This window comes from Rhinatrema bivittatum, chromosome 2, assembly GCF_901001135.1.
Source record: "Rhinatrema bivittatum chromosome 2, aRhiBiv1.1, whole genome shotgun sequence".
NCBI lineage: Eukaryota > Metazoa > Chordata > Amphibia > Gymnophiona > Rhinatrematidae > Rhinatrema > Rhinatrema bivittatum.
The window spans coordinates 486,715,731-486,733,996 of NC_042616.1; the positions used below are offsets into that span (position 1 = coordinate 486,715,731).

The following is an 18,266-nucleotide window of genomic DNA, read 5'->3' on the forward strand; positions in this document are numbered from 1 at the left end:
ACATCAGCGAAAAGAGAAAGGTCCAAAGTGGTATAGCAAAATTGAAAGGTGGTAATGATCAATGTGTGGAGAGTGACGAAGAAATGGCAGAAATATTAAACGAATACTTCAGCTCTGTGTTCACTAAAGAAGACCCTGGAGAAGGACCATCTCTACACAACAAGAAACTGGAGGGAAGTGGAATAGATGAAAATCCTTTCACAGTAGAAAATGTGTGGGAAGAGCTAAAGAACCTGAAAGTGGACAAAGCCATGGGGCCTGATGGTATTCATCCAAGGATATTGAGGGAGCTCAGAGATGTTCTGGCGGCTCCACTGTGTGACCTGTTCAATAGATCCCTAGAAACGGGAGTGGTGCCGAGTGATTGGAGAAGAGCGGTGGTGGTCCCGCTTCACAAGAGTGGCAACAGGGAGGAGGCTGGAAACTACAGGCCGGTTAGCCTCACTTTGGTGGTGGGAAAAGTAATGGAGTCACTGCTGAAAGAGAGAATAGTGAACAATCTACAGTCCGGAGAATCGATGGACCAGAGGCAACATGGATTCACCAGGGGAAGATCCTGTCAGACAAATCTGATTGACTTTTTTGACTGGGTAACCAAGGAATTGGATCAAGGAAGAGCACTCGATATCATATACTTGGATTTCAGCAAAGCTTTTGATACGGTTCCGCACAGGAGACTGGTGAATAAAACGAGAAGCTTGGGAGTGAGTGCCGATGTGGTGACCTGGATTGCAAATTGGTTGACGGACAGAAGACAATGTGTGATGGTAAATGGAACCTTCTCTGAGGAGAGAGCGGTTATAAGTGGTGTACCGCAAGGATCGGTGTTGGGACCGGTCCTGTTCAATATCTTTGTGAGCGACATTGCGGACGGGATTGAAGGTAAGGTTTGTCTTTTTGCGGATGACACTAAGATCTGCAACAGAGTGGACACGCCGGAAGGAGTGGAGAGAATGAGACGGGATCTAAGGAAACTGGAAGAGTGGTCGAAGACATGGCAGCTGAGATTCAATGCAAAGAAATGCAAAGTCATGCATATGGGGAGTGGAAATCCGAATGAAATGTATTCGATGGGGGGGGGAAGGCTGATGTGCACGGAGCAGGAGAGGGACCTTGGGGTGATAGTATCTAATGATATGAAGTCTGTGAAACAATGCGACAAGGCGATAGCAAAAGCCAGAAGAATGCTGGGCTGCATAGAGAGAGGAATATCGAGTAAGAAAAGGGAAGTGATTATTCCCCTGTACAGGTCCTTGGTGAGGCCTCACCTGGAGTACTGTGTTCAGTTCTGGAGACCGTATCTTCAAAAAGACAAAGACAAGATGGAAGCGGTACAGAGAAGGGCGACCAGGAAGGTGGAGGATCTTCATCGGATGACGTACGAGGAGAGATTGAAGAATCTAAATATGTACACCCTGGAGGAGAGGAGGAGCAGAGGTGATATGATACAGACTTTCAGATACTTGAAAGGTTTTAATGATCCAAAGACAACGACAAACCTTTTCCGTAGGAAGAAAATCAGCAGAACCAGGGGTCACGATTTGAAGCTCCAGGGAGGAAGATTCAGAACCAATGTCAGGAAGTATTTCTTCACGGAGAGGGTGGTGGATGCCTGGAATGCCCTTCCGGAGGAAGTGGTGAAGACCAGAACTGTAAGGGACTTCAAAGGGGCATGGGATAAACACTGTGGATCCATAAAGTCAAGAGACCGCCAATGTAGAGTGGGTGGCTCACCAGAACGATGGCTACTGCCCGGAGACAATACCCTTATTAAATAAACATACAGATGCTTACTGTGACTCCAACATCGCTCTAAGCTTCAACGGCAAGAGGAAATGTGGAAAAAAGGATTTGCAATCACAAAGAGGGGAGTAGCTGGCTTGTTACGGCGGTTACTACCCCAAACCAAATAAGCCTAATACTTCACTTTCCAAGCATATACAGCATAGTTCTCTGCTTCAACGGCAGGGGAGAAGAAAAGAGGGTTCGCACTCACAAAGCGGGGAGTAGCTGGCTTATTACGGCGGTTACTACCCCAAACCAAATGTGCCTGATACTTCGCTTTCGATGCATTTCCAGCATAGCTCTCTGCTTCAACAGCAGGGGAATAAGAAAAGCTGAGGCTTCACGCATATCCAGAATAGCTTCAACTGCAGGGGAGAAGAAAAAAAAAAAAAAAAGATTCGCACTCACAAAGCAGGGAGTAGCTGGCTTGTTACGGTGGTTACTACCCTAAATCAAAAGGGCCTGATACTTCACTTTCAATGCATAACCAGCATGGCTCTCCGCTTCAACGGCAGGAGAGAAGAAAAACAACCAATAGGGGCTGTATGACATAGTCTGGGTAAAGGGAATAAACATGGGTGTAGCTTGCTTATTGCAGCGGTTACTACCCCTAACTAATCAAGCTAGGTATTTCACTTGGATGCAGCTCCATCACTGCTCTCTACATTAATGGTGGGGGTGGAAGGGAAATAGAACCAAGAGTTAAGAGAAAAAGATAAGTATGAGAGAAAAAAATGTGTGAAGCTTGCTGGGCAGACTAGATGGGCCATTTGGTCTTCTTCTGCCGTCATTTCTATGTTTCTATGTTTCTATGTGAATGTTTATAGCTGTGTCACTTTAAAATACTGGTATGCCCTACAGCCGCTCTGGTTTCATTTTTAAATTTCACACGGGCCAATACAGTAAAATGCACGGGAGAACCGGTGAGCGCCCGCTCTCCCGACGCACGCCCAGGCCACTCTCCTGGGTGCGCACTTCAGTAAGCAAGAGCATGCAAATGAGGGCCCGCAGTAAAAAGGAGGTGCTAGGGACACTAGCATGTCCCTAGCGCCTCCTTATTGACAGAAGGCGGCGGCTGTCAGCCGGTTTGACAGCCGACGCTTAATTTTACCGGCATTGGTTGTCGAACCCGCTGACATCCATGGGTTCGGAAAACAGACGCCGGCAAAATTGAGTGTCTGTCTTCCAACCCGTGGACCGCGGGCAGATTTTTTTTTTTTTTTTTTAAGAATTGTTATTTTTTTTTATTTTTGGGGCCTCCGACTTAATCTCACTATGATATTAAGTCAAAAGGGGAACATTTTTGTGCAGAACAACATTTACAATAACCAAGGCAGATGATATACACAGAGGGTAATACTAGCCTAACTATTGGACTGATACAGTAAAGTGCGCTCAGGCCGAGCGCACTGTTAGCCCCTGTTTGGACGCATGTGGAAAATGCGCGGCCAATCCCCCCAAAATTAATAGCGCCCACAACATGCAAATGCATGTTGATGAGCCTATTAATTAGTCCCGTGCAATACAGAAAGTAAAATGTGCAGCCAAGCCGCACATTTTACTTTCAGAAATTAACGCCTGCTTTTCTGTACACCCTCCGACTTAATATCACTATGATATTATTGACAGATAAGTCACTATGATATGAAGTCGGAGGGTGTACAAAAAAGCAGGCGTTAATTTCTGAAAGTAAAATGTGCGGCTTGGCTGCACATTTTACTTTCTGTATTGCACGGGACTAATTAATAGGCCCAACAGTTAGGCTAGTATTACCCTCTGTGTATATCATCTGCCTTGGTTATTGTAAATGTTGTTCTGCACAAAAATGTTCCCCTTTTGGCTTTAGTGTGGGTGACTACCGCTTCTTATTTGGTTATTAATAACTACCACTTGAGTCTTTGCCACTGAGAAATCCTCTCCATTTTAGCCCACAGCACTGGAGCTCTGTATTTATTATTAATATCCGATAAGTTGATACATTTATGTATTTACAACTGAATCTATGTTCTTATCTTAATAGCACCCTTTATGTGTGGTTTTTGTTTTAAATGAAATTTAATATGGAAGAGTGCAAAGTGATGCATATAGGGAAAAATAATTACAACAATAAGTTCACAAAGCTGGGCCCTGTATTAGCCGTCATCACCCAGGAAAAAGACCTTGGAGTCCTTGTGGATAATAACATTCAAATCCTCAGCCCAGCGAGCAGCAGCGGTCAGTAAAACAAATAGAATGTTTGGAATGATCCAATAAGGAATGGAGAATAAAAAGGACGTTCAAATACTGCTGCTTTCACTCCTTAATAAAAGTTTGTGATAGCAGAGAAAAATTATACAGCAGGTGTGGAGGATTCGACTGGTGAGAATGTAAATACAGTCACACGAAGTGCTTGCCTTTCATTAATAAATTGAGTCAAATGTGTTGGATCATAAAATGCATATTTCATCCCAGCTAATTTAACTACACATATTCAGGGGAAATTTAACCTCAAAACCCACCAATCTGTTGAACCCCAAGTCCTAATAAGAACATAAGAAATTGCCATACTGGGTCAGACCAAGGGTCCATCAAGCCCAGCATCCTGTTTCCAACAGAGGCCAAAACCAGGCCACAAGAACCTGGCAAGTACCCAAACACTAAGAATAACCCATGCTAAGAGAAACTGCTTCCTCCTAAATTGTAGATCTGGGAACATATCAGCTTTCAAACTGTAAAACAAAACATTCCTCTTACGAAAGTATAATGTCAAAAAATAATCTCTATGGAATTAAGTTGAATTTTTAATAGTGCTTCACAAGGCGCTTTTTTTTTTCTGGCAGTATGTGCGAATGCTAAGTACCTGCACTGTATTTACAGCATGCCCAGCACGTGATGGTGTGACAGTCACTAGGAGGGGTGGGGTGGGAAGAAAAAGTGCAGGCAGCAGGCTGCTGCACATGCAGCTGTGCTGCTGAGCAGAGCAGTGGAATAGCAGCCTTTCCCTACTCCTCAAACCTTACCCCTGCCCCCCCCCCAAAAAAAACAAAAAACAACTCCACAGAGGAGAGGAAGCCATGCACTACCCACCAGAGGAAAGGCCCCGCAGTTTGCAATAGCTCTCCCCCTGACTTTCCTTCCCTCCCCCACCACCAGAAGAAAGGCCCAGCAAAGGAGAGGAAACCAGGAACTGCTCATGGGAAGAAAGGCCCCCCGCAGCTCCTAGTGAGGAAAAAGGTCAGCTCACAGCAGCTCCCCATCTACCCCTGCCCAGCCTGTCCCCAGGATTCCCTGCAGGTTACTCCCATGTTTCTCTTAGATTTAGCTTTTTTATTTATTCCCATCCTCTAGCCTTTTAGGGATCCACAGTGTTTATCCCATGCCCCTTTGAAATCCTTCACAGTTTTAGTCTTCACCACTTCCTCTGGAAGGGTGTTCCAGGCATCCACCACCCTTTCAGTGAAGAAATATTTCCTGACATTGGTTCGAATTCTTCCTCCCTGGAGTTTCAAATCGTGACCCCTAGTTCTACTAAATTGTTTCCAATGGAAAAGGTTTGTTGACGACCATAGATCATTAAAACCTTTCAAGTATCTGAAGGTCTGTATCATATCTCTCCTGCTCCTCTTCTCCTCCAGGGTGTACATATTCAGGTTCTTCAGCCTCTCCTCATAAGTCATTCGATGGAGACCACCCACCATTTTAGTCGCCCTTTTCTGAACTGCCTCCATCCTGTCTGCCTCCTTTGAGATACGGTCTCCAGAACTGAACACAGTACTCCGGGTGAAGCCTCACCAAGAACCTGTACAAGGGGATTATCACTTCCCTTTTCTTACTAGATATTCCTCTCTCTATGCAGCCCAGCATTCTTCTGGCTTTGGCTATTGCCGTGCCACACTGCTTCGTCAACTTCAGGTCATTAGACACTATCACTCCAAGGTCTCTCTCCTGCTCTGTGCACATCAGCCCTTCACCCCCCAATGCATACAGTTCTTTTGGATTACCACACTCCAAATGCATGACTCTGCATTTCTTGGCATTGAATCCCAGCTGCCACATGTTCAACCACTCTTCCAGCTTCCTTAAATCCCGTCTCATTCTCTGTACTCCTTCCAGCGTGTTCACTCTGTTGTAGATCTTAGTATCATCTGCAAATAGACAAACTTTACCTTCTAACCCTTCCACAATGTCGCTCACAAATTTGTGGTCACCTATGCGATACTAGATTAGAGTTGGTCCTTGTTCTGTCTATGTGACCAAGGTGAGTATTCTGCTAGGCAGGAGTGGACAATTCCGGTCCTGAAGGGCCGCAAACCAGTCAAGTGTTCAGGATATACCTGATAAACATGCATGAGAGAGATTTGCATGCACTCTGCATCAGTTGTATGTAAAGCTATCTCATGCATATTAATCAGGGATATCCTGGAAACCCAGCTGGTTTGTGGCCCTTGAGGACTGGAATTGCCCACCACCGTGTTAGGGTATAGATGCTGTGTAGGAATCTATAGTAGACCAGCTTATTCTGTTTTCCTAATAAGAAGTGCATCAGTGTTCTAGGGTCCAGTGGAATAGTTGCAAAGCTGCCTTTTCGAAGGCTCTGCAGCTGATGCGTAGGATGCTGAGTGCTTCCTATATCTGAAAATAAATAAATAAAAAATAAGGCCTAGTTGCTGTGCAGGTCCTAGTTGCTATGAGCAACCATAAATGCTGACACTGCATCAGAACACTTGAAAGAAGAGAAGAGAGTCCCATTCCAAGCTCAGTGGTGTTTTGCCTTCACAACTCAGAAGGGTGTCACAAAGGAAGGTAGACCCAAATATGTTAAAACTGAAATGATCAATGTCCTTCTTGATTGGAATCCAAGACTCTCAGGACGAAACCATTGTAAAGTCTTTGCTAGGAGATATCTGCATAGGTGAGGATTGCTTTTTCTAAATACAGTTAACTGTCTGGCTAGCTAGGAAATATGCAATTAATTTGGGTGTTGTGGGGGGTGGGGCCATCATCAAGCAATCCAAAAAGTAACCAACCAGAAGAAAATCAGAAACAATATATAATCTTATGGAAAAGGAGGGATTGTGTGTCATAGAGTTCCATGGATTAGCGCTCTAGTTCTGTAATTATCCAGAAAAATCTTTAAACTGCTGTATTAGGAATAGCTAGGACAGCTCAGGAGGGAAAAAATGCAGCTGAGGCACAGCAATGGAAGCCAAGGCCTGCTCACTTTCTTAAAAATGCATTTCCAGTTCATTTACAATTTATAAAGGGCTAGTACTTAACTTGGACATGATAAAATGCTGTGAAACCTATTTTTGAGGTGGAAGAAGATGAATTACCCCTTTAAGTACTAACACTAATTATTTGTTTCCCTGTACTAACCATACCGCTTGCTAAATCCCACTGGACCTGATTTATAGAGTGTTCTCCCCAGCTGCATCGTGACAACACAAACAAATGGAAATGAGGCCTCTTTTCCTGTGGCACTCCTGTGTTCTGCTGCTAAGCATACACACACACACACATAGGAGATCAAATCAGTTGTTAATAAGTATTTGCTATAGTAAGCCCAGCACCGTCAAGAACAGAGCAGTTTCTTTTCCAAGATGTACTGGGAGAAAACGTTGAATGAGATCAAATGATGTTACCATGGCAACTAAGAGAAAGCACCTCTGTTCTACAAGCCTCCACCATGCCATCCATTCGAGGATATGTGTGTAACCCATGCTGCTCCTGCAAGCTCTGCACTTGAACAGAAATACATTGTATTTTTTAAACTGTGGTTTCCAGTTTGACTTCTGAGTGGATTCCTCTCTTTTTCCAGGTTGCATCTGATGCCTGAAGGCAAGCACAATCTACATTTGCGCTTCCCGGAGGAATTTAACAGATTGGTAGAAGATTTTTTGCTATGAGCTCATCCGCTTTTGGTAAAGTCCCACAAGCCTGGATTTCACTAAATAACAAAATCTTAGAAAATATGGCTGGGGGGAAAAAAAGAGCACATCAAACTGTACCACTTAAGGAAGGGCCAGGATTTGTTTAGAAAATGGGCTAGAAGGGACAAGAGGATTGTAAATGCAGTGAAAGAAAGCAGAAGTGGCACTCCTCCAGAACTGGACTCTGATCTGGCAGTCTGAAGTGTTGGTATTTGAGAGGCTCTAATTAATCAGTTCCATTGTAATGACATAGGCTTTACTTTGCAGCTTGAATTATTGCATGTATTAAAGATACATCTCTTGCCTTTCTACTAAGCTTGCAAAAGAAAAATGTGAAAATGACTCCCTGTAGTGTTGTTTTAATCCTTTTCACAATTGCAACTAGTGTGTTTTGCCCAAGTGCTGTACGTGTGTCACCGTGCTTTTATGCTCCGGAGCCATTTAGAAGTGGGCTGATCTGAATGGCGCACAACATGCTTTGGTGGTATTGCAAGTGTGCTGACATCACAATGGAAACCCACAGAAAACAGAATTTCCATGGACAGTGGGTGCAGTGTTTTCACAAAAATATCTTAATTCATTTCCTGAAGAAGAGCATCCATACATTTCTGCAAATGTTAGTATTGTGATCTGTAGAACTTAGCCTATGGATGTTTCTTACTTACCATTTTGTTCTCTACAAGCTAAAATGAAATTTCAGCAGCTCTTCTTTTCTTTATAAGCAAACAATTGTTTTCCCTCTAATTATCATAAAATGTCACATCCAATTGCACAAATGCTACGTGTATGAGGCTTCATTTGTGTACATGTAATCTTAGCTTTCAGTTTGCCTTACTATGTTATCCATCATTGCTGATACAAGCAGCCCATAAAGTCCTCCAGGGCTTTTAGTGAGCCTTAGTGGTGCCCAGTCAATTGTAGCAGTTGTGTTATTGTAGAGCTTTCATTTTTCCTTGTTCTGTGATTAGATGGAAGGAAGCAAAGCAGTTGAGAAGACCGAAAATCTGCTTTGGTGTACAAGAGTGAAGTAATATGACCTCGGTGTAGATCTCTGGTGAAACCCCTCCTTGAGGACCCTATCCAGTTCTGAATATTCACATCACTAAGAGACAACAAAAGTAAATTAATAAGTTGGAAGTAATTTAAAGGAGGGCCATGAAAACAGTTCAACTATAAGTCTTGCATGATGAGACTTTAAGGAACATAAAATGTACACTCTTGAAAAAAAACTGAAAGGGGCAATATGACAGACACATTGAAATATTCTAGCAAGCTTCAATCAGGAATGTGAGAAAAACTTTTTTTTTCACTGAGAGTGGTGGACACCTGAGGGGTAAAACACAAAGGCATGCCAAGGGTTGGAGGCATGGCAAAGGTTGGAGGGGGGAACAGTGACTGAGTAAGTAGACGATACAAATGAACAGACTGAGTGGATCGTGTTTTCATCTGTCATCTTCCATGCGACACATAAATGTTTCAAAAAGTTGATATGCAAAGTATGCCTGTGTATAAAGGGATCATTTTCAAAGAGACAGTTTAAAAAAAGTCAGCAGAAATGCATGCAAGTTACACCAGTGTTTAAAGCAGACTTGCGTGCATGTGTCCACTTTGAAAAGTAGCCCACCAAATCTACCCACTCAAGTTATACTTTCTAAAGTGTTCATACTAATTTTCCCTGAACATAAGAATTGCCATACTGGGTCAGACCAAGGGTCCATCAAGCCCAGCATCCTGTTTCCAACAGTGGCCAAGCCAAGTCACAAGTACCTGGCAAGTACCCAAACATTAAATAAATCTCAAGCTACTATTGCTTATTAATTAATAGCAGTTTATGGATTTTTCCTCTAAGAACTTATCCAAACCTTTTTTAAACCCAGTTAAACCAACTGCTGTTACCAAATCCTCTGGCAATGAATTCCAGAGCTTAACTATGCACTGAGTGAAAAAGAATTATCTTCAATTTGTTTTAAATGAGCTACTTGCGAACTTCACGGAGTGCCCCCTGAACCTGATCTGAGAGAGTAAATAACCGATTTACATTAACTTTTTCAAGTCCTTTCATGATTTTGTAGACCTCTATCATATCCCTCCTCAGCCGTCTCTTCTCCAAGTTGAACAGCCCTAACCTCTTCAGCCTTTCCTCATAGGGGAGCCATTCCATGCCCCTTATCATGTTGGTCGCCCTTATCTGCACTTCCTCCAGTGCAACTCTATGTTTTTTGGAAATTTACACACATATGCATGCAAGTTCAAATCTTCCACTAAGAGCATTCACTCTGAGTAAACTTATATAAGAACATGACATATGTGCCTAATTGTATCCACATATCAGGCAGGCAATTTTGTAAAAGGCCAAGTCTGCATCTAAAACACTGTTTTACTTGCAGAGGTTCCTTTGAAATTACCCTTTTTATGATTGTCACTACAGCACATATTTTCAATCTATAAACAATTCAAAGTGATTCAGCCCTTTCTAGCAGTTAACTCAGCCCATGCCCTAGCACCACAGTGCAGAGCCTCATATTAAGTCTTGCAAAAAAAAAAAAAGAAACAGACCAGTAGTAAATAAATCAAAAACACATGAGTTATAACACTTAATGTTTTTATGAATTTGTTCATGAAAACAGAACACCTAAAAGCTGTCATTGTCATCATTATCAAAGTCTAAGTATTATTTTAATTTAAAGATATTTCAAACAACAACTTTACTTTGACAGTTAGGTTACAAAATGTTGACACAGGCAGTGGTGGAGGAAGCACTGACAGTATAAAATTAAAAATAAAGAAAAAAACCCACATGCTTCAGAACAACTTTGAACAGACATAATGGCATTATTGAAACTGTGCCTTCTTTCCTAAAGATTCTATGCAGAACGTCTCTGACATTAAGCCTCATCCTCTCCTTCCTCCTCCTCAAATTCCCCTTGCTCGTCGGCAGTGGCATCTTGGTACTGCTGGTATTCTGAGACAAGGTCGTTCATGTTGCTCTCGGCTTCAGTGAACTCCATTTCATCCATGCCCTCCCCAGTGTACCAGTGCAAGAAAGCTTTGCGTCGGAACATGGCTGTGAACTGCTCTGAAATTCTCTTGAAGAGCTCCTGAATGGCCGTGCTGTTGCCAATGAAGGTGGCTGACATTTTGAGGCCCCGTGGTGGAATGTCACAGACAGCCGTCTTCACGTTGTTGGGAATCCATTCCACAAAGTAGCTGCTGTTTTTGTTCTGAACATTGAGCATCTGCTCATCCACCTCTTTCATGGACATCCTACCACGGAACATGGCCGCCACCGTCAGGTAGCGGCCATGGCGTGGGTCGCAGGCAGCCATCATGTTTTTGGCATCAAACATTTGCTGTGTCAGTTCTGGCACCGTCAAGGCGCGGTATTGCTGACTGCCACGGCTAGTGAGTGGTGCAAAGCCCGGCATGAAAAAGTGCAGACGCGGAAAAGGCACCATATTGACAGCCAGCTTTCGAAGATCAGCGTTCAGTTGGCCAGGAAAGCGAAGACATGTGGTTACGCCACTCATGGTGGCCGAGACCAAGTGGTTGAGGTCGCCGTAGGTCGGGGTTGTGAGTTTCAATGTACGGAAGCAGATGTCATATAAGGCTTCGTTGTCGATGCAGTAGGTTTCATCAGTGTTTTCCACAAGCTGGTGGACGGAGAGGGTAGCATTGTATGGCTCCACTACAGTGTCCGACACCTTGGGAGACGGCATTACACTGAAAGTGTTCATGATACGGTCTGGGTACTCCTCCCTGATTTTACTAATAAGGAGCGTTCCCATACCAGAGCCAGTGCCCCCTCCCAGGGAATGGGTCAGCTGGAATCCCTGTAGACAGTCACAGCTTTCAGATTCTTTCCGTACCACATCTAAGACAGAGTCCACCAACTCGGCGCCTTCTGTATAGTGGCCTTTAGCCCAGTTATTTCCAGCACCACTCTGACCTACGGAAACACAAATTTTGAAATGTTCTGTATTATACAGATAAACACTGAACAGTGTTTTTACAGAGCCCTATTAAAATATTTATTTTAAATAAATACTGAAGATTTTATTATATTTATTTTTATTAAAATGATAATCAAGTTCAACTTCTGTTGAGTGGTATAGTGAAAATAAATTGCCCCAGTGGAAGCAATTATAATGAAATACTTTGCAATAAAGCTGAGGCCAAAATTGTCTCTGAATGTCTATGCTCCCCTGTGTAAGGGCACTATTTGTAAGATACATCATTAAACTGTTTGTCGTATTAAAACTGGTCTGTTTCATGCAAAGAAAATGAAATTTGTCATATATATGAGAGTTCTATAAGTGAACAAATACCTTCTTCAAGTGAAATAATTGTTTCTGTATTTGATCGTGTGATTGCAAATAAATCAACAAAAAAAGATGACTTTTCCAGTTGAATACAGGGAAGCAAGGACTAGTTTCTTTATTGTTTTGGTCTATATTACTTTCAGAGGTGCAACTCTGACCTCAGTCTTTGATTTATCTGGTAATTGCAGAAGTGCTCAGGGTCCTACATATCCACTTGATCATTGGGGGTCGGGATCCTGTGCATTGTCTTACACTGATGCAGCAGCCAGAGGTAGTCTGGGAGCTGGACCAAGGCATGCCACGTTGCCGCAGGACAGGAAAAAGTAAGATATCATCACATCTCATCCAGGCCCTTAGTTTGTGCACACCAACTTTGGCATGGCATTGATTTTTTTTATAGGACACAGACACACCTGACACCTCGCCCAAGCCCAGCACAATCCTGTCATCGCTTGGCCCATAGACTGCTATTCTCCAGAAGCAAGCAACTTTGATATAGCCAGCTCTCAATGAGGAGGATCAATCTCACGCTCCTCACATCTTCCCAGTCACCATGAAGTTGGGAGTATTGCACTGCCATGGAAATTATGCCAGGGAATGAAGGGGAAAGTTTGCGGCAGGGCAGTGGCAGGCTGAATTAATTCACCAGGTGGCATGCAGCACTAACGAATAGCTCAGGCTGCAATCAAAACCAACACAGCCATACATTCAACATCACTTGGGCTGCCTGACTACATTGCCATGACCTGTGGTCAGGGACAAAAGACTTGAGTGTGAGAGTAATCAAGCAACACCAGTAAGCAAGTATGCACTGAGTCAGTGTTGCCGTTAAACAAGAATTTCCATCCTTATACTCAGTGTGGTATGTTGGCCACTCAGTCTTTCACCTGAATACACAAGTTTGTATACAATGATGAGGGCAATCTACTGTATTAACAGACCACATTTTATATCAGCAGAAGCAGGGTACTGATGTCAGCAAGCTCACTGCATTATGGGAAATGGGGATGCTTGTGACTGTCATTGGCTGCTCTAGTGCTGCTCAAAATGGAGGTTCCCAGCAGCAGTAGCAGCAGGGATTTTGCTTGGGGAAAAAAACTATTATGTAACAGTGATTTAACATCTGCTTGCCTGAACCTACAAGCAAACTTGAAATTATAGGTTGGGAATTCTCCTTTAAAGAAGAAATTGATTCTCTTCCCGTGTACCTCTATATCCCTCAGCCCCCTGACTTTTCGGTATAAACTGATGAATTTTTATAAGGCTTTTTGTAGTTAGCAAAAGCGCTGAATTTCCATTTCAAAAATGTAACTTTGATGTCCCTTGTGAACCCTGGACCCATTTGTAGGACATTTTTGGTGTGCTCAGGAATCTGTTCATCTGTGCAGCGGTGGCAAGAAATACTAAGTGCCAGATTGATAAACGGTTGTAATTCCAAGATCACACCATAAAAAGGTCTCTTTTCAAACCATCTTTTCACTGGAATTAAAGGCTTTTGAGTCTTTGCCTTTCCTGCCCCATTTGCACTGTAACAGGGCCCCTCGAGCACAAGGAAGCATCTTAGAAATGACACAAGCCTTGGGGCTCGCTGGAACCTGTTCTTAATTCCTGTACAGGGATTGCAAAGACAGTTGCTTTCACAAGACTTCACAGAGGCACGGCGGTAAGAACAGCCTGAAACAGAACCTTTACGAGGGAAATGAACATACTTTTCAACAAAATGCCATTTCTACATGACATAAACAGAATATATAATAGCTCATTCCCTTACATTGTTGACCTATGATATAAGCTGTTTCTATAACTAAGTTCTGACAAGTGCAAAAAAAGCCTTTCATCAACAGTCATTATACATTATCACCCTCCTTTTATTCTAGCTTCTCCATTCCAGTGCATTATTGTATGAACTGGACTATGTTTTACCTGGGGTCTGATTCACTAAGCATTTTCCCCACAGACACAGAATGGGAGAAAAGCTATAGGGCCGGATTTTAAAAGGGTTACGTGCATAAGGTACGCGCGTAACCCTTTTAAATCCCCCCTGCGCATGCCGAGCCTATTTTGCATACGCTCAGCGGCACACACAAGCCCCGGGGGCATTCCGGGGTGCGGCTGAGGCCTCCGGAACAGCCCCCGGGTCGGGAGATGGCGCGCCAGCAGCCCGCTAGCGTGCACGAGTTACGCTTGCCAGAGGCAGGCGTAACTTTTAGAATAAAGGTGGGGGGGGGGTTAGGTAGGGGAAGGGAGGGGAAGGTGCAGGTGGGTGGAAGGACCCTCCGAGGCCGCTCCGATTTCGGAGCGGCCTCGGAGGGAACAGGCAGCGCGCGCTGTGCTCGGCGTGCGCAAGTTGCACAAATGTGCACCCCCATTGCGCGTGCCGACCCCGGATTTTATAAGATACACGCGGCTCTTACAAAATCCAGCGTACTTTTGTTCGCGCGTGCTGTTTCTTAAAATGTACCCCACTGTGAATTAGGCCCTACTATTGTAGCAATTCTCAAAAGCCCACGTAACACAGGTAAAATGCATTTACACATTTAAAACCCATTTTTTAAGCATGTAAATGCTTTTGAAAATCAGGCCCTAAATGTCTTCAAGAGGCCCCCTTCATTCTTTATTATACACGTGCACACATATGCAGGTTGCAAGACGGGATATATGACAAGCACATTCAAACACCTAAAGGTATAAACAATGTACAAGAAGCAAGCATTTTTGAGTGGAAAGGAAGTTCTAAATTAAGGAGCAAGGTAAGCACAGGAATAACAAAGAAATATTCACAGAAAGCATGGCCGATGCATGAAGCAGCCTCCAAAAAAAAAGGTGGTGGAGGCCAAAACAGTATATGGAAACAAGAAAGCCGTGGATAAGCAGAGAAGATCCTTAGCTGCAGCAAGCTGAGGGCAAGGCAAGAGATCAAGCAGGATTTATGATACTGCAACAAGAAGAAAAAATGAGCAGACTTAAATGGATCTTATGGCCTTTATCTGCTGTAATATTCTGTTTCTACCTTTGCAACTTGAATGCACAGCTATTGGTGGATTTTATCCTTTTTTTTTTCTCTTCACAATGCATTTGTGATGAGGCAGAAAAGGTACGGGGTGAGGGAGATCCCCAGGCTGAGAATGGTTTTACAGCGCCACAAGTGTTCTGAGCTGCAGGATCCTGTATCAGAAATCAAAACTGTTGCATGGCAGGAGCATCTGTTGCATGGCAGGAGCCAGTATTACTGCTAACTAAATGGACTGATCCTAAATTGTATTTTGTCAAATCAAAAAAAGAAAAATGCTTTCATGCCGCTTGATAATCTTTCCATAAACACTGTAAGATATTGCTAGACCACCATATCCAAAAATTGTTCATAACATCTAAATAAAGCAAAGTCATAACATTCAGACTCTTCTATTATAGCTCAATGCAAGAATGCAGGTAATGATTTTGTTGCATTATTTTATATAGAGTGCATTGATTTGTGTGCAAGAAACCGTGAAGTGATACCGATTGGAAGACCTACCGAATACATAGTTGTCAGGTCTAAATATTTGGCCAAATGGTCCAGATCTGACAGAGTCCATTGTTCCGGGTTCCAAATCGACCAGGATTGCACGAGGTACAAATTTATTACCTGTGGGAGGAACCAAAAAATAAAGCTTTTCTAAGCCTTCAATCAGCATACAAACAACAGAGGCACTGTGCTGCAAGCAGCCACCAACATAGCCATTCAGCTCAGGGAAACAGAAGGTCAGATGCTCACCAGATCTGAAGAACACACTGTATACCCTTGCCAATGATTCATTATTGTTCAGAGGAAAACTGATTTTCAGTAGCTGTTCTAAATTCAAAGGATCATATTCACACATGCACAGTCACACAGCTACAGCCTCCTGTGACAGGAGGCAGACTAGGGAGGAGGAGATGGACTTTAAAAAGGTTCATTCTAAAGGTAATTTACCAGTAGCTTCATTGTAGTAAACGTTGATTCTTTCTAACTGCAAGTCGCTGTCTCCATGATAGCTACCAGTGGGATCGATGCCATGCTCATCACTAATAACCTCCCAAAACTGCGAGAGAGAGAGAAAAAGAGAGGAAAAAAGAGCCGTTACCAAACAGGCAGAAAAAAAAAAAAGACTCTCATGCACAGAAAAATCCGTTCCAGACTTGACAGCTCCACCATGGAAATCGTCCGGCTGCCTACTTATTCACAGATACGGGAAGGTAATTAAAAATGCGGAGAATAATGTCCGAATTGAAAGGCGGAACCGGCTGTAATGCAGATGTGCTGTTGAAGTCTTCCGAGGGAATGGGAGCTGTACCACCAGGGCGTCACCAGCCAGAGGAGGGCGAGGAGGATGCTCTGCCTACTGTTTAGTGCATTCAGATCACAAGCTAAGAAAATCTATTATTATTATTATTATTATTATTATTATTAATAAAACTCGTAACAATAAAGATGTAGCTCTGAACAGCTCAGCCACCGCTTTTCCCCCCCTTTCCCCAGCTGCATGTCTTGTCAAACGATGACCCAGCTCAGAATCGCCCTGGAGCAATTTCTTTCCATACACGTTATCTTCCACCCTTTCAACAAGAAACCATAGCCTGCAACAGTATAAAGTATGCACCGTAGCTCTGTCAAACAAGATCAATGAAAAACATTTATTCCGTTTCCCAACTGCTTTTACAAAGACAGGTAGGTTGATTTAAAGTCATCAAATTGTAGATCCATTGTCTATATTATATTCCATTTTAAGAGAAAAAAATAATAGTGCATGAAATCCAGACGCCCTGTTTAAAGAGCTGTCACACACAAGTAAGTCTTCTTCTGAAGCAAGAAACCATTTGAAGTAAAAACGTGCGATACTGTAGTACGCCCTGCAGTTTGTGCATCTGCAGAAAAGCTGTAAAAGAGCGATTCAATCAGAAAGGCTAATAGACAACTCCAGTGTCACATGCGACCTCTGCCATCCCTTTGCAAATGATAAGATGGAAAAGGATTATACATTCTTTTTACCGTGATTTTCACGCCACAGATAAGGTTTATTGCTATCGCGCTTGGAACTGTTTTACCTTGGCTCCAATCTGATTGCCGCACTGCCCAGCCTGGATGTGCACAATCTCACGCATGATTCCTCGCCCGAATGGTGCCGCTTGTTGCCCACAGATGCCGCCCTCCCGGCTGCCCGTGCCCCGCTCCTTCCTTGCTGCAGGTCTCCTGGTGCCGCTAGTGCCGCAGTGAGCCCGGGGTTTATAGAAGGGACCCCCACCTCCTCCTCCGGGCTCTCTGACCCGTCACTCATCCTAGGCGCGGGTGATGTAATGCAAGAGCTGGGAGCCAATCAGCGCACAGGGGAGGTGGGCTCAGAGTGCTGCATTGTCTTCTACTCTAGGGACAAGAGGGCTGGAGGAGAGGAGAGCCGCCCAGATCGAGGGAGAAGGGAGGGAAGGGGAGGAGAGAGAGAGAGAGAGATACTGATGATGTGGGTCATGGCCGTGAAAGCATCCTCAGCGAACCTGCATGTAGAGAGAAAAAAAAAAAAAGGTCGGAGGAAAGCATTTAAAAATTTAAAAAAATGCACTACATGACTCCGGTCGCTTTATTAATGCAAGCGATCCTAAGTCGCAAAGATGTGAAAAATCTCACCTTTCTATAGTCGTGGCGAGCCACGTCTTGCAAAGATGCCCTTTTCTCGATCCACAAGGCAGCATTCCCGTTTCTCTCAAAGCTGTCTCCGTCTAAAAAAAAAAAAAAAAAATCAAAGGAACCTGTAAAATAATTATATAATGGCAAAAAAAGTTAAGGCGGATAAAGTAAAAAAAAAACCAAAACAAACAATTCACTTGTGAATTTGTATGAAATCATGCATATAAAATGTGCAAGTGTCTTATACATTCTTCAGAGTATTCAATATAAGTGGACTTGTATCACGATTGCTTCCAGCATGTGTATCCTGTAACAGGTGAGCAGATCGGTGGGGGGAGGGAGAGGAGGCTGTCTGGGTTGAACTCTCTTTCTCATTCACTCTATAAGGATGTTTCATATATCCTTACCCTGAAACCAGCTGGCATTATCCTTACTACAAAGAAGCTCCTTCATTAATATATTTTTATAGCCGACCTGGGACAGACAGGCTGATTTAATGTTCACACTGGACTGTGATGGTTCTGTTATTTGTATGTCTATCTCCGGATGAAATAGGCCGGCAAAAACCTGACTTGATTGCTCTGACAAAATAGGCTTGAGACAGCGAATTTATTA

At 43.3% G+C, this 18,266-nt stretch overlaps 2 protein-coding genes across 2 annotated transcripts in view; one reads left to right on the plus strand and one right to left on the minus strand.

Annotated features, from left to right (window-relative positions):
• The window catches only part of BPHL (biphenyl hydrolase like), an 83,524-nt gene extending 74,621 nt beyond the window's left edge, over positions 1-8,903 (plus strand). The window contains exon 7 of the mRNA XM_029590548.1: positions 7,583-8,903. Within this exon, the coding sequence (XP_029446408.1) occupies positions 7,583-7,670 (88 nt within the window). The 3' untranslated portion in view covers positions 7,671-8,903. The remainder of the gene's footprint in view (positions 1-7,582) is intronic.
• A 1,514-nt stretch (positions 8,904-10,417) lies between these two features.
• Positions 10,418-17,721, minus strand: LOC115085031 (tubulin beta-2B chain). The gene is made up of 5 exons (XM_029590549.1): positions 17,652-17,721; positions 17,078-17,521; positions 15,966-16,074; positions 15,528-15,638; positions 10,418-11,640 (listed from the first exon to the last, which is right to left on the minus strand). The coding sequence occupies exons 2-5, from the start codon at positions 17,132-17,134 to the stop codon at positions 10,580-10,582; spliced, it is 1,338 nt and encodes a 445-aa protein (XP_029446409.1). The 5' UTR covers positions 17,135-17,521; positions 17,652-17,721; the 3' UTR covers positions 10,418-10,579.
• Positions 17,722-18,266: the final 545 nt, after the last annotated feature.

Coding starts and splice junctions, on each gene's coding strand:
- LOC115085031 (XM_029590549.1), bottom strand. CDS start 17,134: ATGCGTGAGATTGTGCACATCCAGGCTGGGCAGTGCGGCAATCAGATT. Junction 16,075..17,077: donor GCAATCAGATTGGAGCCAAG/GTAAAACAGTTC, acceptor TCTCTCTCGCAG/TTTTGGGAGGTTATTAGTGA. Junction 11,641..15,527: donor ACCTGACAACTATGTATTCG/GTAGGTCTTCCA, acceptor GTGTTTCCGTAG/GTCAGAGTGGTGCTGGAAAT.